Genomic DNA, 21,660 nt, shown 5'->3' on the forward strand with positions numbered 1-21,660 from the left:
ATCCTGTGGTATACCTAATCTTCGAGTGAACCCTGATAAGTGCTGAAAATAATCCTGCTCTAATGTGAATACCCCAGACATTTGTTCGGCGTGAAAATTCCGCGTTGTCTGCGATTTTGCGATACACTGATGTTTTCAGATAAAATCTCGCCTCAGAGACAGTGTCAGAGATCACATACGGCCAGGCTTTATTTTTAAACTTGTATCCGGTGCGTAATAGAGGGTAAAAATAGGTCGCTCCCTCCTTGGATCTACATTTAATTAACTTTATTACTAGTTTATTAAATTACGAGATTATTTTATGTATTCGTTTAGTGAGAGCCCTTTGAGCGGGCAATACATTTGCATATGTTTCGTAATTTCATTATTCATCGCCCGTAACTTAATACGCCCTTTTGATTGGCTACTCATTTTATTTGGTATCTTTAATAAACAAAAATTCGTCCTAGACTTCGAGATATTTTCTTTGAGCAACTAGGACCGATTTTGTAGTTTAACCAGCTTTGCCCTTTGAAGTTTTAATGAAGCATGTTGTTGTATGTTTGTAAGAAAACAAATCGAGAACATCAATGTTTTTCCCTTCGTTTCGCTTGGAAGGTTTCCCCCAATACTGTCTCATTCAGACTGCGACAAAAATAGTTCATGCAGACTTCTGCTTGTAGAGCGAATATGCAACATACTTGTTAACGATTATTCCATATTTGGATCTAAGAATAATTCTCATAAGGCACAGCAAGCACTAAGCAGAAACCTCCCAAGCAGAATCTTAAGCTAAACACGAGAACACTTGCTGTTTGTTGGAAATAATCCTCACATACTCCATTTTATTACACTTTTGTTTGTTTCCTCTTGTTTGTCGGCCAAATACTCCCAAGTTGCTAATGTTAACCAAGTCCTGCTCTCCTAGATTATGACAGATGCAGCTTGTGTTCCAGACCTCAACCCCATAATTTCCTGGACCCACTGATCAGCATATGGCTCAGAACAAATGTCCGTTATGGTCTATACCCTGCAACGACGGCGATGGTTGCTATGGAGTCGAGGATCTTTGTGATGGTGAAGCCAAGTGTAAAGATGGGACTGACGAGATCTTCATGGTAAGTTACATCAGACCGCCAGATTCCTTTAAGATCAAATTGGAGAGCGTAGTGTTTGTGAAAAACACTTAGCTTCCGAACATTTTCCTTGAAATAGTGACATCCTAGAAAACCAAATGATATTTATGAAGTATCACACAGTGCATTTTTACGATAATCTCACCCATTTGTTTTGCAGGACTGCAGCGGACACACGAGTCCAAATCCCTTAACTAGCAGTCCAACAGCTTGCTCCACTGGGGTAAGTTCATTTATTGCTTTCTTTATCTTTTACTTTCACTTTCACTTCTATTTCTGAATGAGCTGATGAGCTGTTTGATCATCAACCAAATAAACACCTTTTTACAGGGCACCTGTTTGAACCCTGACGGAGATAAGATATGTCTGACGGAGAGTGACCTGTGTGATGGTATCCGGCAGTGTAAAGAAGGTTTTGACGAGATGTCATGTGGTAACCCCTACATCCTCCCCACCCTGGTCAGCCTTGCAGCCATCCTGGTGATCGTGATCATCATGTGTGCAGTTTATAAACTGTGCCTCTACCGCTACTCCTCCACTCGCGTCAACAACGACCAGTCCACCTCCTGTTCCACTATTTTCCTCAAAAAACACGCCTCAGAGACCAGAATAGACCTTGATCAGCTTGAGCCATCCGACAAAAGTTCGGAGATGAGCGACGAGCAGCATGCGCTGTGCGACGAGCACGCACTGCGCGCTGGAGAAGAGCCGACGCGGTGCGATAATTGCGTCCAGTATCCGTCCCAAGAAGAGGACGAACTAACGGAGGACGAGACCAGTGTGGGAAGCAGCACTCAGTGGGTCTCCACCACCATATGAGGAATGAGTTCTCAACACGTGACATTAGAGTTCATAGTCACTTTAGTGTTCAGCTAGCTACCAAAATTATTATTAGGTCACCAGAGCAAAACAGAAGGAAGAAGCTCCAGTGATTGGTGGTAATCCCAGTGAGGTTAACTTAGACTTCCAGCAAGTGACCACTCACACTTTGTGGCAGCCACATTGAAACCTGAGTGGTGAAGTGGAAGTGAAACTACCGCTACCACACCACATGAACTAGAGTAGATATAGTCATTAGTAAAGCAGATCGATAGCCAAGATTTGGTTTTTCTTTGATACGATTTTAGTTTATTTAAGTTTTGTAAAGTGTAAATTGTGATGAAAATTTAGTTTTTCTATAAATCTGGATATTTTTTCTCTCAAAGCCAGATACCCGTAGAATGTATAAACTTTAACTCGTGTCCAACACCTATAATAATACGGGCGGTATTTAGCCTAATTTATCCTAATAATTAACACTGTATTATAAATAGCACACGCGCAATGCCACGGCCCAGGCCCTGGTGGGAAAATGCAGACTCCCACAACAAAAAGTATGTTCCACTGGCTGGATAATCCGACAAAACCTCAACTTCTTTTCAAATCCCTGTCAACTTAATTGTATTTCACTTTAAGATATGGCTATGTGTTGCCCAGTAATATATTTTTCCGAATGAATAAGGCCCAACTTTTAAAGCAGAATACTCACCGTTTATAGTTATACCATCCGATTAAAGCCAGAAATCTAAGCCGTAATGTTTTTCGATATAAGGCAAAGTGCGAACCATGCTGTACGAGGAACAATCATCATTGGATGGTGCATAATCCTAGATGCACCAATATTTAACTATACTCAATAGACAATAGACAAATTTACCAATAACTATTAAGCGGATAAACGCATTCCTCAAGGCGGTAGATTAAAGGGTCTAAGGCATTTTTAATTTTAAAACAAAAGCCTCTGCACTCTGCAGAATGCTTTCACAATTAAAAGTTAACAGGATAGCCTGCAAAAACTATTATTAACCTCTAGACGAATTGAGCAACTTCCACAATGTCCTTCCAGAATCTTCGGGTAACCTCAGGAGTTCGAAGTCCTACGTCTTCTCTTATCGATAAACAGAAACGCTTAGCAACCTCTGTAATTTCTTGGTAACCACCACAAAAATCTCTTAGCAACAATCGAAAATCTCTTTGCAACCGCCAGAACCTTCCAATAAGAGGAACACCTTACTATCTCAATCAATGTACAAATTATGGACAACAGTCATTCGTGACTTCTAATTCTATAGCAAAATTCGCTTACATTAAATAGTGCAAGGGCCAGGGGTGTTGTTCTTCTTAGAACGTACCTTTGGGCGATAATTTACGAGGTTAAAATACTAACAGTAACATAGTGAGAGGCCAAAATGTTAGACCAATGGACAATGGACATCCTGAAGTTTAGACAGACGATAAAATCTATTAGTCGCGTTTGCAGTTTCTAATTTAGCCTAACATTCCTCTTAGTAACATTAGCTTACCCGTTAGTAACCCGTACCTACTATTCAATAACAATAAATATTATCCGAATATACCATTCGATGGTATTCAATATTCGTTAGCATTCAATTATTAGCTAACCTCTCAAGTATTCGCTATTCCTTGGTATTCGACGACTTTTGTCCGACAGCGACTCTTGTCCAACTCAGATATTAGGTTTTTCGGACAATAGTTGCTGTCGAATCCTACAATACGATTTTCTTGAAATTTCCCAGATAGTATGATGGTTATAGGACGGATAATCTGTGCAGGTTTGGGCGAATTTCTATGTGCCAAATTGGTGATATCACTTCAAACGCAAGAAAATATATCCAAATTGGTAGTTTGCAGTGGTACTGGTAATGGTACCAAGGCATATATCTGGACATCCAAAAATAAGATTTCTTCAAACTTTCCGGATAGTAAGATGGCTTCAAGACGGATAATCTGTGCAAGTTTGTGCGAATTTATTTGTGACAAATTTGAGATATATCACTCCAAACACAAGAAAATAGTCCTGTCGAACAGTGGCGTAACGTTGCCTGTTGGCGCCCCCTCCTCCCCGCTGAAAAAGCGCCCCCCTTTTGGCGCCCCCTCCCCTTTTGGCGCCCCTCCCTAAAATTGAACAAATTAGATTATTTTAGAGGATACGCAGGTAAAATCTCAAAAAAAGCGTGTTTCTAGAGCAAAACGGGCAGTTTTGGCACCCCCCCCCCCTAGTTACGCTACTGCTGTCGAACAAAAGTCGCTGTCGGACAGCCGTGTTAGTGTTACCATTTCTGCATGCCCAATCTTCCGCCTGCCTTAATTTCAATTTGAATGAATAGAAAGGGACCCGAAAATAGAGGACCCTCGAAAATGAGGATGATGAAATGCCATGCAATATCTTTAACCATTCCAGTGATTGGGGGCATATGCATATGTATTATGAAGCCGGAAAAAACTATGTGATCAGACTGGCAATTGAAGAAAACATCCTGTACAATAATGTTCACTGACTACAATAATGTTCACTGACTACAATAATGTTCACTGACTACTATATTCGATACAGTATTTGGTTAAATTATAGTGTACGTTCTGCTAGGTGGATATTACAGTTAACCGGAGTGGCCGAGAGGCTAGAATGGAATATGGATACTTAACGAAGATTTGTTTTAAGATGTTGATAGCAAATAGCAAAAGGATACGAAGCCACTGAAGTATCTGTCACAAATCCTCTTCACTGCTTTGGTGTGTCTTTCTTTCACTTTCGTCTGAAATATATTCTTGTTAAATCGTGTGAAAATATCAAAAAATGCGGAGAAACAAGCCAAATAAATCATTCTTTTTTAGTTTCTATGGTAATGGCCAATCGCTTCCGCGCTGCGTATAAGAAATCAAAACAGATCGTAAATCCTTGGGTTTCTCTGTTGCGATGATAAAATTGGTATTGCTGAACTACCATCCTTCGAAATATGCCTGCTTTTCCTTCTCCCAATTTTATTATTGTGTTTTGTGAGATTAAAAAATGTGCTTGTCACGTCGGGATCCCCGGATCCATGCAATTATTTAGTTTTTCTTGCGCGCGATAAATTTTCCCAGTTTTTGTCACAGAAACGATAAACAACGAAAACTTTAATCATTAAAAACAACTTCGCGCGTTCCATAAAATTCAATATTTCTGGCGTCAACAGTAGATGTTCGCGTCTCAAAAGTTATTATGTCGCGGACAAATTATATATCGCAAAAGGTAGGTGCGTGCGGGAATTTACATCGATGAACAATACTGTTCGGAGAATACTACCCGGAGAATACTACCCGGAGAACCGAGAAGGCCTTGTATTGCATTGTATATTGTTCCTGTATTGTATATTGTTCCTGGAATTCCTTGTATTGTATATTGTTCCTGAAAAATATATATAAGATGGGATGATCACACATGATATTGATTGGAAATTTACCTTTAATAAACAGGTAACGAACAGTATTTTATTGAGAGAAGTTTCACCAATACAATGATAGAGCATCCGATAAGATAGCTGAGCGGAGGATGGTCATCTCGCCAGACAAGACGAAGTTTTGACCCATCAGCCTTTCCTCCGGGAATCCTTTCGCAGAACGCCCAATTAAAAAGTTCAGAGTCCATGAACTATCCCACGACAAATTCCAATAACTCAGGTTCCATTGGAAAATGATGGACAATGTTTTCACTTTTGAACATAAGTCATAATCATGATAATGGTTTATAGCAAATACTATTGCAGTTGTCACTGATCAGTATTCAGTCAATATTCGGTATTAATTCATCACTATCCATAGTTTATTCAGCAATCATTTGAATTGGTACAGTTCTGTGGAAGCTGTGTAATTTATTGCCGGCGGATTGGCCTTTCTATGCAGTACCTACCTATTGTACCCTGTACCTTATTTGGCACTATCCGTCGCGGAGTCGAGTCCGCGGCGGAGCCGCCGGACTCCGGGCGGACTCCGAGCGGACTCCGGCGGAGCCGCCGGACTCCGAGCGGACTCCGGCGGAGCCACCGGACTCCGAGCGGACTCCGGCGGTGCTCCGCCAAAATGTATTTACAGTGGACTCGAGTACATTTTGGCGGACTCCGAGCGGAGCCGAGCGGACTCCGAGCGGACTTTAAAGTCCGCCGCGGACTCCGAGCGGCTCCGCGGCGGCTCGGTGGAGTGTCCGCCGCGGACTAAGCCACTAGGCGGACTCCGGTCCGCCGCGGACTCCGGCGGAGTGCTTGGCGGACTCCGCCGGACCTCTCCGCCAGACTTGAATCCGGCGGAGTCCGGCGGAGCTTGGCGGAGTCCGCCAGTTCGGCGGACTTTGCTCGGAGTCCGCCGGACTCCAACAGAGTCCACTGACTTCCGACCTCCGTCTTCCGACCCTCGGCTAAATTTGTCACGTGACATACAACATAGCATTTTGCAATATTGTGGTCAGATGAAAAGGTCGCTAGTGATAAACCTTAACCATTACCCTCACAATGTCAATAGTGTACAACTCTAGTCCTAACTTTGACCCTATAATGTATAAACGTTGACCCTAACCCTCCACCAAACCGTCCGCAGCGAAATATCAATGTCATTGACTGGTCATGTGACCAAAACAATTTTTGTCATATTATCTCATATGGGGAAGCGTTTTTAGCAAGCAAAAATACGTCGACCATCACAGGACGACGCCAGCCAGCACTCTCTACGCTCTTCGAGCTCCGATCGTCCTGTGACGAAGTAAGGACGAAGCCTGAGGTCCTCAGGTAACATCGACCACCGATTGAAAATTCAAAGATTTTTTGACATAAAGGTCAAATGTAAAACTAAAATCTTGATGTTGATTGATTGACGACGTCAATTTTTGAGCACAGCGCGAGCGCATATTGCGAAAAAGGACCGCGTAGCTAGTCAAGATGTTGATAAATATTTGGCTTGTGGCGCGATGTGTTGCTCTAACTATAGCCCTCTCGCTTGCAGTAGCGCGCGACCGCCGGAGGCGGAAATGACCTGGTTAGCTAGGTAAACGCGATGTGCCTTGTAGGATGAAATCCTACTAGCTGACGCCATTCGCAGCTGTGCTGCTCGCTGTACGTCAGCAATCGAAATTTATACGCGTATCCCCCGTTAAGATGTGCCACTCGACGCGCCACACAATTTTTTTCGTTGCTCGTCGCACGTCGACGAACAACGAAGCTCGTTGCGACGCGCCGCGCAATGAGCTGCCAGGCTAGGACATCGTCCTGGTCCAACAAATTTTGGCGAGCGATTTTCTCCAAAAATTTAATGAGGGCTGACGTACAGCGAACATCACAGCTGCGAGTGGCGTCAGCTAGTAGGATTTCATCCTACAATGCAAGGCACATCGCGTTCATTTAGCTAACCAGGTGCTTTCGCGCCGCTGCGGGCGCGCTTGTTCCACAAGTCATTTCCGGCGGTCGCGCGCTACTGCAAGCGAGAGGGCTATAGTTAGAGCAACACATCGCGCCACAAGCCAAATATTTATCAACATCTTGACTAGCTACGCGGTCCTTTTCCGCATGCGCTCGCACTGTGCTCAAAAATTGACGTCGTCAATCAATCAGCATCAAGATTTTAGTTTTACATTTGACCTTTATGTCAAAAAATCTTTGAATTTTCAATCGGTGGTCGATGTTACCTGAGGACCTCAGGCTTCGTCCTTTTTTCGTCACAGGACGATCGGAGCTCGAAAAGCGTAGAGTGCTGGCTGGCGTCGTCCTGTGATGGTCGACGTATTTTTGCTTGCTGGGATCCGGCCGAATGACGCCACATGCAACGTGTAGGGTAATACTAATATATAAAACTAAAAACGCTTCCCCATATGAGATAATATGACAAAAATTGTTTTGGTCACGTGACCAGTCAATGACATTGATATTTCGCTGCGGACGGTTTGGTGGAGGGTTAGGGTCAACGTTTATACATTATAGGGTCAAAGTTAGGACTAGAGTTGTACACTATTGACATTGTGAGGGTAATGGTTAAGGTTTATCACTAGCGACCTTTTCATCTGACCACAATATTGCAAAATGCTATGTTGTATGTCACGTGACAAATTTAGCCGAGGGTCGGAAGACGGAGGTCGGAAGTCAGTGGACTCTGTTGGAGTCCGGCGGACTCCGAGCGGAGTCCGCCGAGCTGGCGGACTCCGCCAAGCTCCGCCAGACTCCGCCGGATTCAAGTCTGGCGGAGAGGTCCGGCGGAGTCCGCCAAGCACTCCGCCGGAGTCCGCGGCGGACCGGAGTCCGCCTAGTGGCTCAGTCCGCGGCGGACACTCCGCCGAGCCGCCGCGGAGCCGCTCGGAGTCCGCGGCGGACTTTAAAGTCCGCTCGGAGTCCGCTCGGCTCCGCTCGGAGTCCGCCAAAATGTACTCGAGTCCACTGTAAATACATTTTGGCGGAGCACCGCCGGAGTCCGCTCGGAGTCCGGCGGCTCCGCCGGAGTCCGCTCGGAGTCCGCTCGAAGTCCGGCGGCTCCGCCGCGGACTCGACTCCGCGACGGATAGTGCCCCTTATTTCATCACGATGATTAAAATCTCAGTTCTAACTTCTATCCATATTTCTACCCTAGAGGGAATTAGCCTCCTTATTACACTGATCGTTACCTGATTATTAAAGGTAAACTTTCGATCAATATGGGTAATCATTTGATTTCACCTGTTATCTGGTTTGCAGGAACCATTAATTAATTTAACAAAACAAACATTTGGACCGATAACTCTGTTTACCATTTGACATGTGAACGAGGCCTTCTCCGGACAAAGCCTTTTATGGGCAGTCTTATCTAGCTGAAGTCCGAACAGTATGATTTATCCGATAAAGTGTATTACAAAGCAAAGGTGATAATTGTAGTATAAAGTAATTTATAATTGCCAAAATGGGTCTCGATCCGGTGTCGGTTCCTCCACGGGTACGCACGTAACTTTTTCGTTATTTTGGATCCGATTGTTAGCGACATAATTACAATTCTGAGAAATAAACCTCGCGCAACATAAAAGCGACATACTTAAAATTTCGCTTACAATTTGCTCGAACACCTCCTCAGTGTCAGATGGCAACATTTTCCAAGTTTTGATTTTTTTTAAACCACCAAGAAACTGAAAGACTTATTGTTATTGTAATAATCAAACCCCAACCTCTCAAACATTCCATTTAAGTCACATGAGAATAATGTTTCCAAAATGTTTCCAACTGCGAGAAAAACTGTACTTGGCCTAGCACTTCTCTCTATAACAGCACTTCTCAATTCATGTGCTATGATGCTCCAGATGATGCTCTCTGTTAAAATTGCAGGGCAGAAATCAATCGGAAACTTGTTCATTTGGCCCATTTATTTTCTGCCAGAGTAGTCACCGATTGGATTTCTAAAAGAGCTTATGAAACTGCTGTTGGTCACATTTTGCCGTATAAATTTAGTGCAGAATTTAAAATTTTAACTCATTCAGGATCTGAGTGGCGAAAAAAAAACAATCATCCACCCTGCCAACAGCTCCAGGATGCTCCAAGCTCAGCATCACACGAACTTCACTTTGGGACATAGAACAATCTTTGCACAATCTTTACAAAAAAAATCAGGAGATAGGAATAACAGTAAACATTTTTTGTGATAATTTGTACTTACGGAATGAGGATCAGTCAGAAGTTGCAGTACTTTTTCCAAAGTTGTATCCAGTTTAGGCGGTTGTTGTCGTTCAATAAAACTTCTTGTACTCTGAAATGAATATATGTGTTCAAAATTCAAAGATTATTCGTGTTAGTTACTTGAAGTTTAGAATGCGATGACAAAAACTGACAATATTGAAACATTTAAAAAATAGAAATGATATAACTGCTTACCGTGTCATACTGCATGTTACTTCCCATCAAAGGGAATTTCTGTACCTCTATGGTCTCCATGGTTCATTCAGCACATTGACTAAAATTGTAGCTTAATATTTATGATTAGAATATCTCAAATTTACTTAAAATATAACGCATTAAAAAAAAAGACAACAGAATAGAAAGAAATACATTCAAAGAAAGTCACACTGTTGGAGACTGATTAAATATTTCACGGGGAAGTCTTTCTACTAACTCCACCATGAATGTAGGATGGCACTGAGAATGGCATAAGACACGATTGAGGTTCTATTTCAAAAGAAAGCTTTGATGAACGGAAAATCAACAGAATATAAAAAGAGATTTTCGAAGATTTTTTGAAGAGGAGCTTTTCTGCCGTCCCCTTGACCGAAATTTCGGTAGGACATATTCAAATTTCAGCTTTCCGGGACCCAAATTTTACTGTTTTGACTGAATTTTTCTTGAATGACCATCTTACAAGGTCACTGAGGGTAGTACAAGATACGATTGAGGTACTCAAAGTTCTATTCCCAAAGAAAGCTTTATAAACGGAAAATCATCAGAATATAAAAAGATATTTTGGAAGATATTTGAAGAGGAGCTTTTCTGCCATCCCCTGACCAAAATTTCGCGGTTTTGACTGAAAAATTGATCAGTGACCAATCAGTGAGGTCGTTGAGAGTGACACAATTTGCCATCAAGATACTGGAAGCTGCAGCATAACTGGATAAAACTTTGATGCAATGAAAATTTTGAATATGTCCTACCAGTAGGACATATTCAAATTTCAGCTTTCCACGACCCAAATTTTACTGATTTGACTGTGTCAGCCTATTTTATATGCTGTTATCTAACGACATCCCCCTTTAGGTTTATTCTATGTAATACAGTTCATTGTAAGTTGTTCCTCATTCATTACCTGGTTTCATTGAATAAGTACACTTACAAGAACCTCACATAATAACCTCAAATTATTTTGTAACATCTATCCTACAGAAGTGTTGAGATATGGCACCAGTCAACGTTATTCCAACGCTGATGCCGGGTCAGTCTATTCAAGATTGGGGAAGACTGTTTAAGCGAGCAACGGCACTATTTGCATCAGAGAAACAGAAAATTGACTCTCTTCCGGTTTACGTTTGCAGAAATGAAGGAGAAGTGGAGATCGCATTACTGGTTGTAGAAGAAAATACTGATGATGATCTAGATAAAGCACTCAAAAGGTTGAGCGAGCTTGTGGATGGGAAACCATCACGGGTTCTAGCGGCTCAAAAGTTCTTTGATTGTCCTGTTACTGGGGAGCTCAAGACTACATTCTTCATCTTGAAGAAATTAGGGAAAGAAGCAGTATTTTCAAATGATGTTGTACTGCTGAGATTCTTACCCTCAGGAGTTAAGTTTCATGAAGATAACAAGGCAAAGATAAAAGCGGATATGACGGATGCGGAATTACTGGAAATGTTTGCGTTGCTACAGCCACAGCTAGACAAAGCCCAAAACCATACTAAGCAGGAGTTGCAGATTAACATAAAGCAAGAGAAAGAGGACGGTTTCGTCTTCGCAGCAGATTTGGAAGAGAATCAGAGACCCACAGACTACACCGGAGAGTTAGATGCCTTGAAAGGTGAATTGGACTCCATTAAGCACTACCTGTTAGACCAGCATGAAGAGAACTGGACAGAGGAAAGAGAATGGGATGAAACTGAAGAGGTGTATTATGGAACAGAGAACAGGCAAAGAAGCACAAGAAGATGCTATACATGTGACAGGCAAGGTCACATTGCCACTCAATGTTTTAAACGTAAATGCAAGGCATGTGGTAAGCTGGGTCACAGTACTCATGAATGTGAGAAGAAGAAGTCAGGAGGATACTCAGGAGGATACTCAGGATCAGGAGGATACTCGAGAGGATCCTCAAGCTCAATGGGACTCCCAGAGGGGCAGTCTAGAGGAAACAAACAACGTCCGCAGCAGAAAGACAATGGGAGAAGAGCAAACTTATGACTAGACGGACAGATTCAGTACAATGGTAAAATAGTTGCAGCGAGAATACTCCTGGATAGTGGAGCAAACACATCTCTCATCAGTGCTGAATTGCTTCCTGAACTAGAAGATAAAATTAAACATGGGGGCTCTATTAATGGGATTGGTGGTAAGCAGAAAACAGGGGACCCAGTGCAGTGTGATGTGATGTTTCACTCGGGATGGACCCAGACTCACTGGATGAAACCTACATTCTTACCCGCCCAGCCGGACTTGGTTATCCTTGGTACGGACTTTATGCAGAAGTTTGGGAAGACCGGATTTGATTGGGAAAAGGGTCGTGTTAAGCTGGGTGAACAGTGGGTATACTGCCTACTCAGCGAGGACAAACAACCTACATACAACATCAACCCGGAGCTTTCTAATGAAGAACTTGTAGGTAATCTTAAAAATGTGGTAGATGAATTCAAAAATGTTTTTGCATCTAACCCCAAAGCCCCTCGCAAATACAAGGGTCCTCAACACTATATTGTAAGCGAAACTAATAGAGTTAGCTTTGATAAGCCCAGGAGAGTCCCTGAAAAATGGATGGGACACATCAACCGCCAAATTGACGAAATGTTAGAGAATGGGATCATTGAACCGTCTGCATCGCCATACAACAGCAATGTAATCATAGTTGATAAAAAGGATGGGGATAAACGCTTTGTAATCGATTATCGTTCATTAAATAAGGGCACTATTAAAGACTCGTATCCTTTACCTAACATAGACGAGCTTATAGACAAATGCCAAGGCGCAAAATACTTTACGCAACTTGACCTTGCGGCTGGTTACTGGTGTGTGCCTATCGCTGAAGAAGATAGACATAAAACAGCATTTAGCGTGCCGCGTGGTAAATACCAATGTTTAAGAATGGCATTCGGACTCAAAAACTCAGGTCCTACTTTTCAGAGGAATATGGATGCTATTGTGAAGAGTGCTAAGAAGAACATGACTAAGGAGCAGACTCAAGATGGTTCTGGATTGGACGATTACTCTGACAACCTGATACTATTCTCCAGGAATCTGGAAGATCATGTGAGTATGCTTAAGATCGTCATGAATGAATTGAGGAAAATGAACATGTCACTCAGAGTTGACAAATGCGAATTTGGCTACACTAAGATTGACTTCTTGGGATTTGTTATTGATGGAGTTAGTGTGGGTCCTTCTGAAGCTAATATAGATAAAGTCAAGCAGTTCCCTAAACCTAAAAACAAGAAAGAAATCCAACGATTTCTGGGGTTAGCTAATTTCAACAGAAGATTCATCAAGAATTATTCCACACTATCTAAACCATTAACCTCCCTTGTTTCAGAGAAAGTGCAATTCGAGTGGGGTGCAACTCAAGAGGAAGCTTTCACAGTGTTAAAGGACAAGCTTGGCAATGTGAACAACCTCCACCTACCAAAGTGGAAGGAACCGTTTCACATACAGACTGATGCCTCTGGCATCGCGGTGGGAGGTATGCTCTATCAGGTGGATAAAATTGGTCAAATCTGCCCCATCTCGTTCCATTCCCAGACACTAACCAAGGCGGAGACAAGATGGGATGCTACTGATAGAGAACTTTGGGCTATTATCAGCTGCCTAAGGAAATGGAGAGTGTATTGCTGTGAAGGAAAAGTAACATTCCATACAGACCACGAGCCACTGAAAAATATCCGCAACCGAAAAGACCCCCGGAACAAGATAATGAGATGGTTAAATGAACTCGAGCTCGAGGCTGTTGAGTTTGAAGTTTGGTACATCCCTGGAGAATTGAATGGAGTAGCTGACAGTCTGAGCAGAATTGTGGTAAAGACTGACATTAAAACGGAAAGAAGCGATGCAGAAGCAGAAAGTCACATTTATGCTGAGTTGAGTAAAGATGGAGAGAATGACAGCTCATTGAAAAATGCCCAAGACAACGATGCCTGGATTAAGTGGACTACATCTAGAATACAGAGCAACAAGGTTATCTCTAGAGGACCTTATAAAAACACTAAATATCTAAGTGTTGACAGCTCAGGGCTGTTGTATAAGGGAAGACGTATTGTAGTGCCACCAAGCCTTCAAGATAAAATAATTCAGGAATACCACTGCCAAAGCCATCCCGGGCCAGAGATAACCGCAACCCAAATCAGGGCTAAGTTTTGGTGGAGAAGTTTATCTAAACAGGTAGATGCTTTCACCAAAGACTGTAGAACCTGTATTCAAGCCAAGAGTAGACCTGATAAGGCTGAAATGATAATCACTGATGTCCCTAAACCCCATGAGATGATTTCCTTTGATATAGGCTCAATGCCTAAATCGCCCAAAGGTAATTGTTGTTTCATACTGTGTGTCGACTTATGTCAGATATCGCAGGCTTGCACAATCAGGCTAGGTCCCAAAGAAGTATTGGGATCAAAACATATTCTTGGGGAACATACGATTTATGTTGACCAAGGACCTAATGTAGCAAAGGCCATGTCAAAACCGTGATGAGAGTTGTTTGGGAAGCGCTGCTCAAGCCCAACATCACGGGGAATGGATGTTAAAATCAATTCAAACTTAAAACAGACTGCGTAATATGATCAAATCAAGGAAACAACTGTAACAGATTGGAATAATTTATAAGAAAGCAGATAAAAAAAAAAGTCTTAAATTGAAAACAAAATAGGCGCACTTCTGTACTTTGGTAAACCTTGATAGCAGTTGATAATTTGTTCAACTACGAGTATTACATGGCTAGTCAGAATTGATTGTAGTTAGCTGATGTAAACAATCGTGACATGGCCGAAGAAAATAAGATCATGCAAGGAATGCTAAGGAGAGTAGGAGTGGAGCAATGTAGGGCTGAGTGGTATAAAGGTAAATTGGTACATAAAGATCTCGTAAATGGTTGATGGACCTTCATTGTGGAAATAGATATTCATGGGAAATACAGATTTTAAGGGTAATCATAAATTTATCAAGTAACCATGATAATGGAGCAGTACCCAAAAGTAACCTATTAACTAATTTAACAAACTGAAAGTGAATGACCGTATCCCAAGACTTCATGAAGTTATGCCATTCGTTAACCATACAGTACTAAAGGTCGGATCTCACTGTACATCCTCATCGCCTGAACCTTTGGATTCAAGAGCATTGCCTTGTATGCGGTTTAGGAAATGTTTATCGAAAGCCATGAAGGGCATAGAGGATTGCTAAGGGATCTGAGGAAACCATTAATGAGAGGAAGGTCCTATGAGAGATACCGAAATACGGAAGAGGGCTCGCTAACAGGTATACATCTGATCTAGTGCTCAGTGGTGCAGTCTCTAGTGTAATAGGTAATAGATCTTGACAGGGATGATTTTGAGTAATAAACTTTTATTATGCGTAATCAATAGTGTAATGTTTTAGTTCATACATTATAGTTCTAACCTGTTTGTACCCCAGATTTATTGGTTTTGGGAAATTTTTGATTTTTATGATAGTTCTGACCCTTTTGAAATGGTAATTATTGAACGTTTTCGGCATGTATGAGACACTTTGTTTGAGGATTATATGCATTTTTTGTCAAAATAATTTTATTTTTTCGATATCTTTGGGGTATTTGAAAATTCGAATATCTGATGCTATTATTAATTCTTTAGATTTATTGAATTTGTTACTTATACGATTTCCTACGGTTGAAATTTTGTTAGATTGGTTTTAACTTATGGTAGAAGGGTGTATGTAGCCATTTTATATGTGTTATAGGTCTTTTGTTTTCTAAGTAATACAGTCATTGTAAGTTGTTCCTCTTCATTACTGTCTTTAAAATTACTTTTACAGAACCACACTGATTTTTCGAATGACCATCTTAATTTAGGATGGCATTAAGACACGATAGAGACTAATATTCCCAAATGCAGCTCGGCGTGTATTAGCGGTTTTTACCATCTAATTAACTGGTTAACTATTGATATTTGTAGTTTTAAGCTTTCGTTAACTTCATGCGATACAAACTTCTCATTTTGTTGTGGGTGCTTGGTGCAACCCGATATTAGTAATCCGTTATGTTGTTGTATAAATTATGATGTTATGACTATCATGTTGAACATGATTGCCCATAGATTGATTCATTATATTTAGACGAAATGAACGATACATTTTATTATGATTCACATTGTATTAACTACCACAGATTTGATTGGGTGACATCTGTCCGACAGTCGAATTACCGGTTTCGGACAAGAGTCGCTGTCAGATAGGAGTCGTTTTTGGCGACATCTGTCCAACTTTCGGATCACATTTGCAATTTCAGATCACGTTCGTATTTCACAAGCTCACGTGTAATCTTGTGACGTTGCTCCCACAGTCCTAATATAATGCTGATTTGATCCATTGAGATCTGATCCATCGATACGTGATTGACTATTTGAGGACAGGATCATGCTAGCCGTACACTAACAAGCTGTAACAAGCTGCCAATCACATCACAGCCTACATTACACACAGGAGAGCGGTATGGAGATCAGTTATTTATATAACATTTAAACTATTGTCCAATTTTTGACATCAAATGAAAATAAACTATGGTAGAGTTCAGCTCAGGTCATATCTCAGTTCAGATCATGTCTCTAATTGGAAAATGGAAATGTGTCGTATTGCAATTAGATCACAATTTCGGACAGATGTCTTTTTTTTTCTGGTAACAATAACATATTGAGTCGGACAAGAGTCGCTGTCGGACAGATGTCCTTTTAACTGCATCATGCATATCACCGCACAGGCTGCGCTACGGTGTCCGGTCGTTTAACTTTCGATTCAAATAATTGACAAAGGCAATCCCTCCATTTTGTTCTCTGTAACGCCCCAAAGAAATTTGGTAATTTAACCAATACGAAACGATTGTTAATTGTAATTAATTACGGGCGATGGAAATCTAGCGTCCGCTAACCGGCGCAATTCTTGTTGATCTAACAGCTGCTATATGCTTAGACCATGTTAGTTTATCATCCATTATAACGCCAAGGAACCGTGCTTCCCTTTTACGTTCTAATTGTGTGTCTGCAATATGAATATTTGGAGTATTATCAGTATTTCTAACACCGAAAAGCATATAGCAGGTCTTTTTTAGATTAAGTGCAAGTCCATTACAGTCAACCCAGCGTACAAACTCGTGGGAGAATTGGTTGAATTTTTGTATAACATCGTTTGCATTTTTGCCTTTTATTATGATGTTCGCATCATCAGCGTAGAGTATAAACTTTATCATACTGTTGATATTTGGCATAAGTGACTCATTGACCAGATTGAATAGACTTTTGAATTTATAAACACTTTTTATTATGACTGTAATCAATAGTGTTTAATGTTATTAGTTGATACATTGATAGTTTTCTAAACCTGTTTGTACCGCCAGATTTATATGGTTTTTAGGGGAGTTATTGAATTATTTATGATTGTTCTTGACCTATTTTGATATGGTATTTATTGAACACGTTTTCGAGAATGTATGAGAACACTTTCGTTTTTGAGAGATTTATCAACATATTTTAAAATTATTTTATTTTTTCGATATCTTTGGGGTATTTGAAATTGACCCAAACAATCTGATGCTATTTATTAATTCTTTTAAATTTATTGAACATTGTTAACCTTATACGATTGTCACTGGGTTTGAAATTTTCATATAGAATTGGGTTTTTCAACTTTTGAAGAGAGGGTGTGATGTCAGCCTATTTTATATGCTGTTATCTAACGACATCCCCCTTTAGGTTTATTCTATGTAATACAGTTCATTGTAAGTTGTTCCTCATTCATTACCTGGTTTCATTGAATAAGTACACTTACAAGAACCTCACAACTGAATTTTTCCTGAATGACCATCTTACAAGGTCTATGAGGATGGCATAAGACACGATTGAGGTACTAAACTATTCCCAAAATAAGCAGCTCGGCGTGGCTTAGCGGTTCATTTTACCCATCTAACTATAACGTGGTTTAACATTAAACTGTGGACATGAAGGTAACCATTGAAGTAGTACGAAAAAATTTAATAGATACCCACTTTGACATTTTTTGTCAGAATTATGTACATTTACATACAGAGAAGTAAAGACCTTAGAGTGAAAATGGCATCAGGTCAGACGTGGTAAGCGGATAAAGTAAGAGAGACATACGTCATACAGATCTATACTTCTTCAACTAAGTTTTTTAAATGTAGACTTGCGGCTTAATTTGGTCAGCAAAACACAGGGGATCCTGCTACTTAACAGAAACTCTGAAACACCTTATAGTTATCACAGAGTCGGAGTGTAAAAATGGTCCAACATCCAACATAAATTCGGATTTCATACAATGTTAAAATTTGGCAGTACATTCTACATTCCTTATGTTCACTGGAGTTGAATTCCAGCATTTTGCACCCAAATACGAAAAGCTTTTATATGTGTTCTAGATTTGGGCCTCCAGATACATAGGCAAATTTACTTGTAAATGATGACGGTGCACTCTCATTAATAATTTTATTTGAAAATCGTGCGAACAATATTTTTCTCCATTCTTTAAAAGCACTTCAAAACTTGTTGACTGAAATTGTAAGCTCTATCTGCAAATAAATTACAAGAATCTTGTGAACTTGGCATGTGAAAATTTGCAGCATTTCAGAGATTGATTGGGTCAACGAGGTGTTGTACGTCACCTCAAGATCGGGTGACAGGGGGCTGACCAGGCCAGAACCCAATTGATTGGGTCTAAGGTCACATGATTATTAGCCTGAGGTCAAGTGGCTATGACGTCACCAGAGCTTGTTCTCCGAGCTCAAGCTACTTGATCAGGCCTTATGTGGAATAATATAGTTTTGTTTTAAAGACCCGAGGGCCACCCTTAAGGGCTTTGAAACCGGTTTATTGACAATATAATATATACAGGGTGGGCCAAAAGTCAGTACCCATACGTTGACCTTTATAGCTCAGTCACTGAGTGCCCAATTTAAATACTTCTTTCTGGTATGACTTAGTACCACCACTGGTTCGAGGAATTTGTCAACTTGAAAAATATTCACGTTCATTTTTTTCAAATGGAGGTTCATTTTCACATTTATTTGATAGTTTGGATAGTCGAATCAAGCTAAATGTTATTGAATTGTGTTTGGCCATTCGAATTACGTTTGTCCTGAAAGAATTAGAACTGTAGCTTCTCAGATGACCGAGATATGAAGCATAACGAGTTTATTCATTACGTGTGATCAGGTGATTGGTTTACCTAATCACGTGATAAGGTGCCCCCGTTAACTACCTCGTTAAACATTATGGGAATTGTTAAGGGTGCCCAATTAAGGTGTCGTGTCACGGTGTCACATAATCACCCAGTCAATATTGTTAACGAGATACAGAAAATGCTTGATAACTTCGTCATTTCTAATCCGATTTGCCTCATATTTTCAGATCATATGCAACATTTGATAATCTACCGTCTCTGAAAAAATTAGGCGTTCAGCATGTTCATAGAAAACAATATAGGTGTTTTAATATTGAATGGGCGTGGTCTAAAATATTCGAATTTTCAAATTTTGACGACGGAATCCTCGAACCAGTAAGTACAGTATGCCATCTGCAAAGCAACAGCTCTCAAATATAAAACACGGCGGAGCTATTAAGGCCAACGTATGGGTACTGACTTTTGGCCCACCCTGTAAATAAACTGAAATCGTAACATTCATGTCAATACTAACTGAAATAATATAATCTGTAATTAAAATAATAATACTTACTGTCACTTAATTAAGATATATGATGTAATAAAATGAATCTCTTTTATTTCCACACTAATTCTCACACCAAGCTTTAAATTTTATCAGACAACTGTCCTAATATATAATACGTCTCTTATCTTTAGTTAAAAAGTCAGGGGTGCAGCCATTTAACTTCAATTAAAATTAAAACAATTGATTAAGCTGGATCACGATGTTATTCTATCAAAATCAACTAGGCGTTATTTGAATTTATGCTGGGCTCTGTGTGGTACTGTGTAGTGGTAAGTGGGTGTGTGTGTGCATGGTTGTTTTTATGATGCGTTGAGATCAACTACGTTGATGATATGTGATTGTGTGTGTTGTGCTGATAAGGCTTTAATTGAGCGATGGCCAGGAGTATTATCAGTAAACTTGTAGCAGGTCTGGCAGTGAAAATTTTCTGATTTCAAAAGTTGTCGGTAATTATTAGTTTTGTACTTTCGTAACTAAAATGTTTGTTGAATGTATGCCTCATGTTGTTTAGATAGTTTACTAATACTAAGTTAGTGACTGACAATTTTCTCGACTGACTGACAATGTTTCTTCTTTTCCCCATTTAGAATACAAAGATTAGTACATTTTAGCTTATGATTAATATTATATTTTTACCTATAGTTTACCTAGATTATGTTGTGAGGTGTGTGATTTTGTGACCGTTGAGATTTCCTTAAACCTGGAATGTTATTCAGTAAAAAGGTTTGCCAGCTTTCCTCGTTATTGCCTCTTGATTGGTGTTCCAATAGCACACGTTTTGCATTAGACTTGTATATGTTTATTGAAAATAAGCTGGGAAGACACGTTATATTATAGTTTGTTTCAGTGATGGCAAGCAGTGGGCCTTTAAAAATACTGATTGTCTAAAAGTGTTACTACCGTATGTAAGAAGCCAGTCAGAGCTAGTCTCATGGCTGGAGTTAACTGTCGGGATATTACTTGGAAAAAGGCCTTTGATTGATTTTGGCAATGTTTCAGGGAAGCATTTCATCCTGTGCATTAATATAAGTGCATTCTTCACGATAATTCCATGAATAGTGAGAATTCCATACTCTTTAATATAAAGCTATCCCCCGTGTGTGCAGGCAATTGGCCGTCCTTGTAGAAATAGTTGACGTAACCTGGCATAACCATTCTCACTCCTTGTTTCTGTTTTGTGAATAGTGACTCAATGTGTGATTTGGCTGCGAAACCCCAGACGAGGGAGCAGAAATTATAATATAGTGTATCGCGTGTAATTGGATCCAATTATAGGAGCAATTATCGCCGCATATTGATCTGGTATCACCTTCTGAAACCCAGCATGAAGCTGGGCCAGAGATTTGAAAATAGAAGGATTATTTGTTAATGAAAATCGAAGTGAAAATCATGTAACACTATGTTTTTGAGGACGCTGAACACGATAAAACTGGTTATTATAATTATCATACTTCAGATCAAATTGCTTTAAAATGCACGTAGAATGTGTTAACGGGTGATACTCGTAAAATATATGTTCCATATATTGGACCGTAGTATACAGGACCGTCGACGAGTTCAACTCGGCGCGCGTCCTGGTAGGTTGTAAACCTACAAAGAATGTGATATATGGTATTATAAGCTAAGCGCCTGAGCGCCAATGGATTGTATCAGGACTTCTATAATATAAGCAGTATTTCAAGTCTTTATAAGTTTGTAGCAGTTATAGGATGAACTAACGGTATTTTAGTTCACATAGCCATGTGTATACGCGTACTGCATGACGCGCTTGTTTCACAAGTAGAATATACTCTTTTACCTCCTTTGCCGCCTTCGGCGGTCGCGCGCTACTGCAAGCGAGAGGGCTCTGGTTGAAGCAAAGTAAAGCTCTTACAGCCAACTGGCTCCTTTTGCTAATTGCTTTTGGTTTGTAGCGCGATGCGTTACTGTGCCGCGCACTCAATGAGGCTTCTCTCTAGATCGGCGAGATGCGCTACTGTGCCGCACCGAGCTGAGATGAATTGATATCGTCAATTAACTTTTGGTTAAAGCGCTGACTCACCTTTGGAACTGGAACGGGTATAATTGTAATATCCTACGAGATCAGCTATGCTGAATTATTTCGCAAAATCTCGTTTACCTTTCA

At 40.4% G+C, this 21,660-nt stretch overlaps 2 protein-coding genes across 4 annotated transcripts in view; one reads left to right on the plus strand and one right to left on the minus strand.

Annotated features, from left to right (window-relative positions):
• Window positions 1-10,782, minus strand: part of LOC134817603 (cilia- and flagella-associated protein 69-like) — a 43,702-nt gene extending 32,920 nt beyond the window's left edge. For 2 of the 3 annotated variants that reach the window (XM_063826841.1, XM_063826834.1), the window contains exons 1-3: window positions 9,803-9,903; window positions 9,588-9,677; window positions 4,646-4,711 (exon numbers count right to left, since the gene is read on the minus strand). In XM_063826841.1, coding sequence (XP_063682911.1) covers window positions 4,646-4,711; window positions 9,588-9,677; window positions 9,803-9,862 — 216 coding nt within the window. In that variant the 5' untranslated portion in view covers window positions 9,863-9,903. Of the gene's footprint in view, window positions 1-4,645; window positions 4,712-9,587; window positions 9,678-9,802; window positions 9,904-10,770 lie in introns of those variants that run through there. The other variant, XM_063826824.1, reaches the window with a different exon arrangement.
• Window positions 906-2,294, plus strand: LOC134817715 (low-density lipoprotein receptor-related protein 12-like). The gene is made up of 3 exons (XM_063826958.1): window positions 906-1,097; window positions 1,276-1,338; window positions 1,446-2,294. Exons 1-3 carry the CDS (start codon window positions 975-977, stop codon window positions 1,932-1,934), a joined length of 675 nt encoding a protein of 224 aa, XP_063683028.1. The 5' UTR covers window positions 906-974; the 3' UTR covers window positions 1,935-2,294.
• Window positions 10,783-21,660: the final 10,878 nt, after the last annotated feature.

Source organism: Bolinopsis microptera, chromosome 1 (genome assembly GCF_026151205.1).
Source record: "Bolinopsis microptera isolate Bmic1 chromosome 1, MBARI_Bmic_1.0, whole genome shotgun sequence".
Taxonomy (NCBI): domain Eukaryota; kingdom Metazoa; phylum Ctenophora; class Tentaculata; order Lobata; family Bolinopsidae; genus Bolinopsis; species Bolinopsis microptera.

Bases quoted from the DNA above. Each gene is read 5' to 3' on its own strand.
- LOC134817715 (XM_063826958.1), top strand. From the start codon at position 975: ATGGCTCAGAACAAATGTCCGTTATGGTCTATACCCTGCAACGACGGC. The intron at 1,098-1,275 runs GTAAGTTACATC...TTTGTTTTGCAG, and splicing joins GGACTGACGAGATCTTCATG to GACTGCAGCGGACACACGAG. The intron at 1,339-1,445 runs GTAAGTTCATTT...ACCTTTTTACAG, and splicing joins CAACAGCTTGCTCCACTGGG to GGCACCTGTTTGAACCCTGA.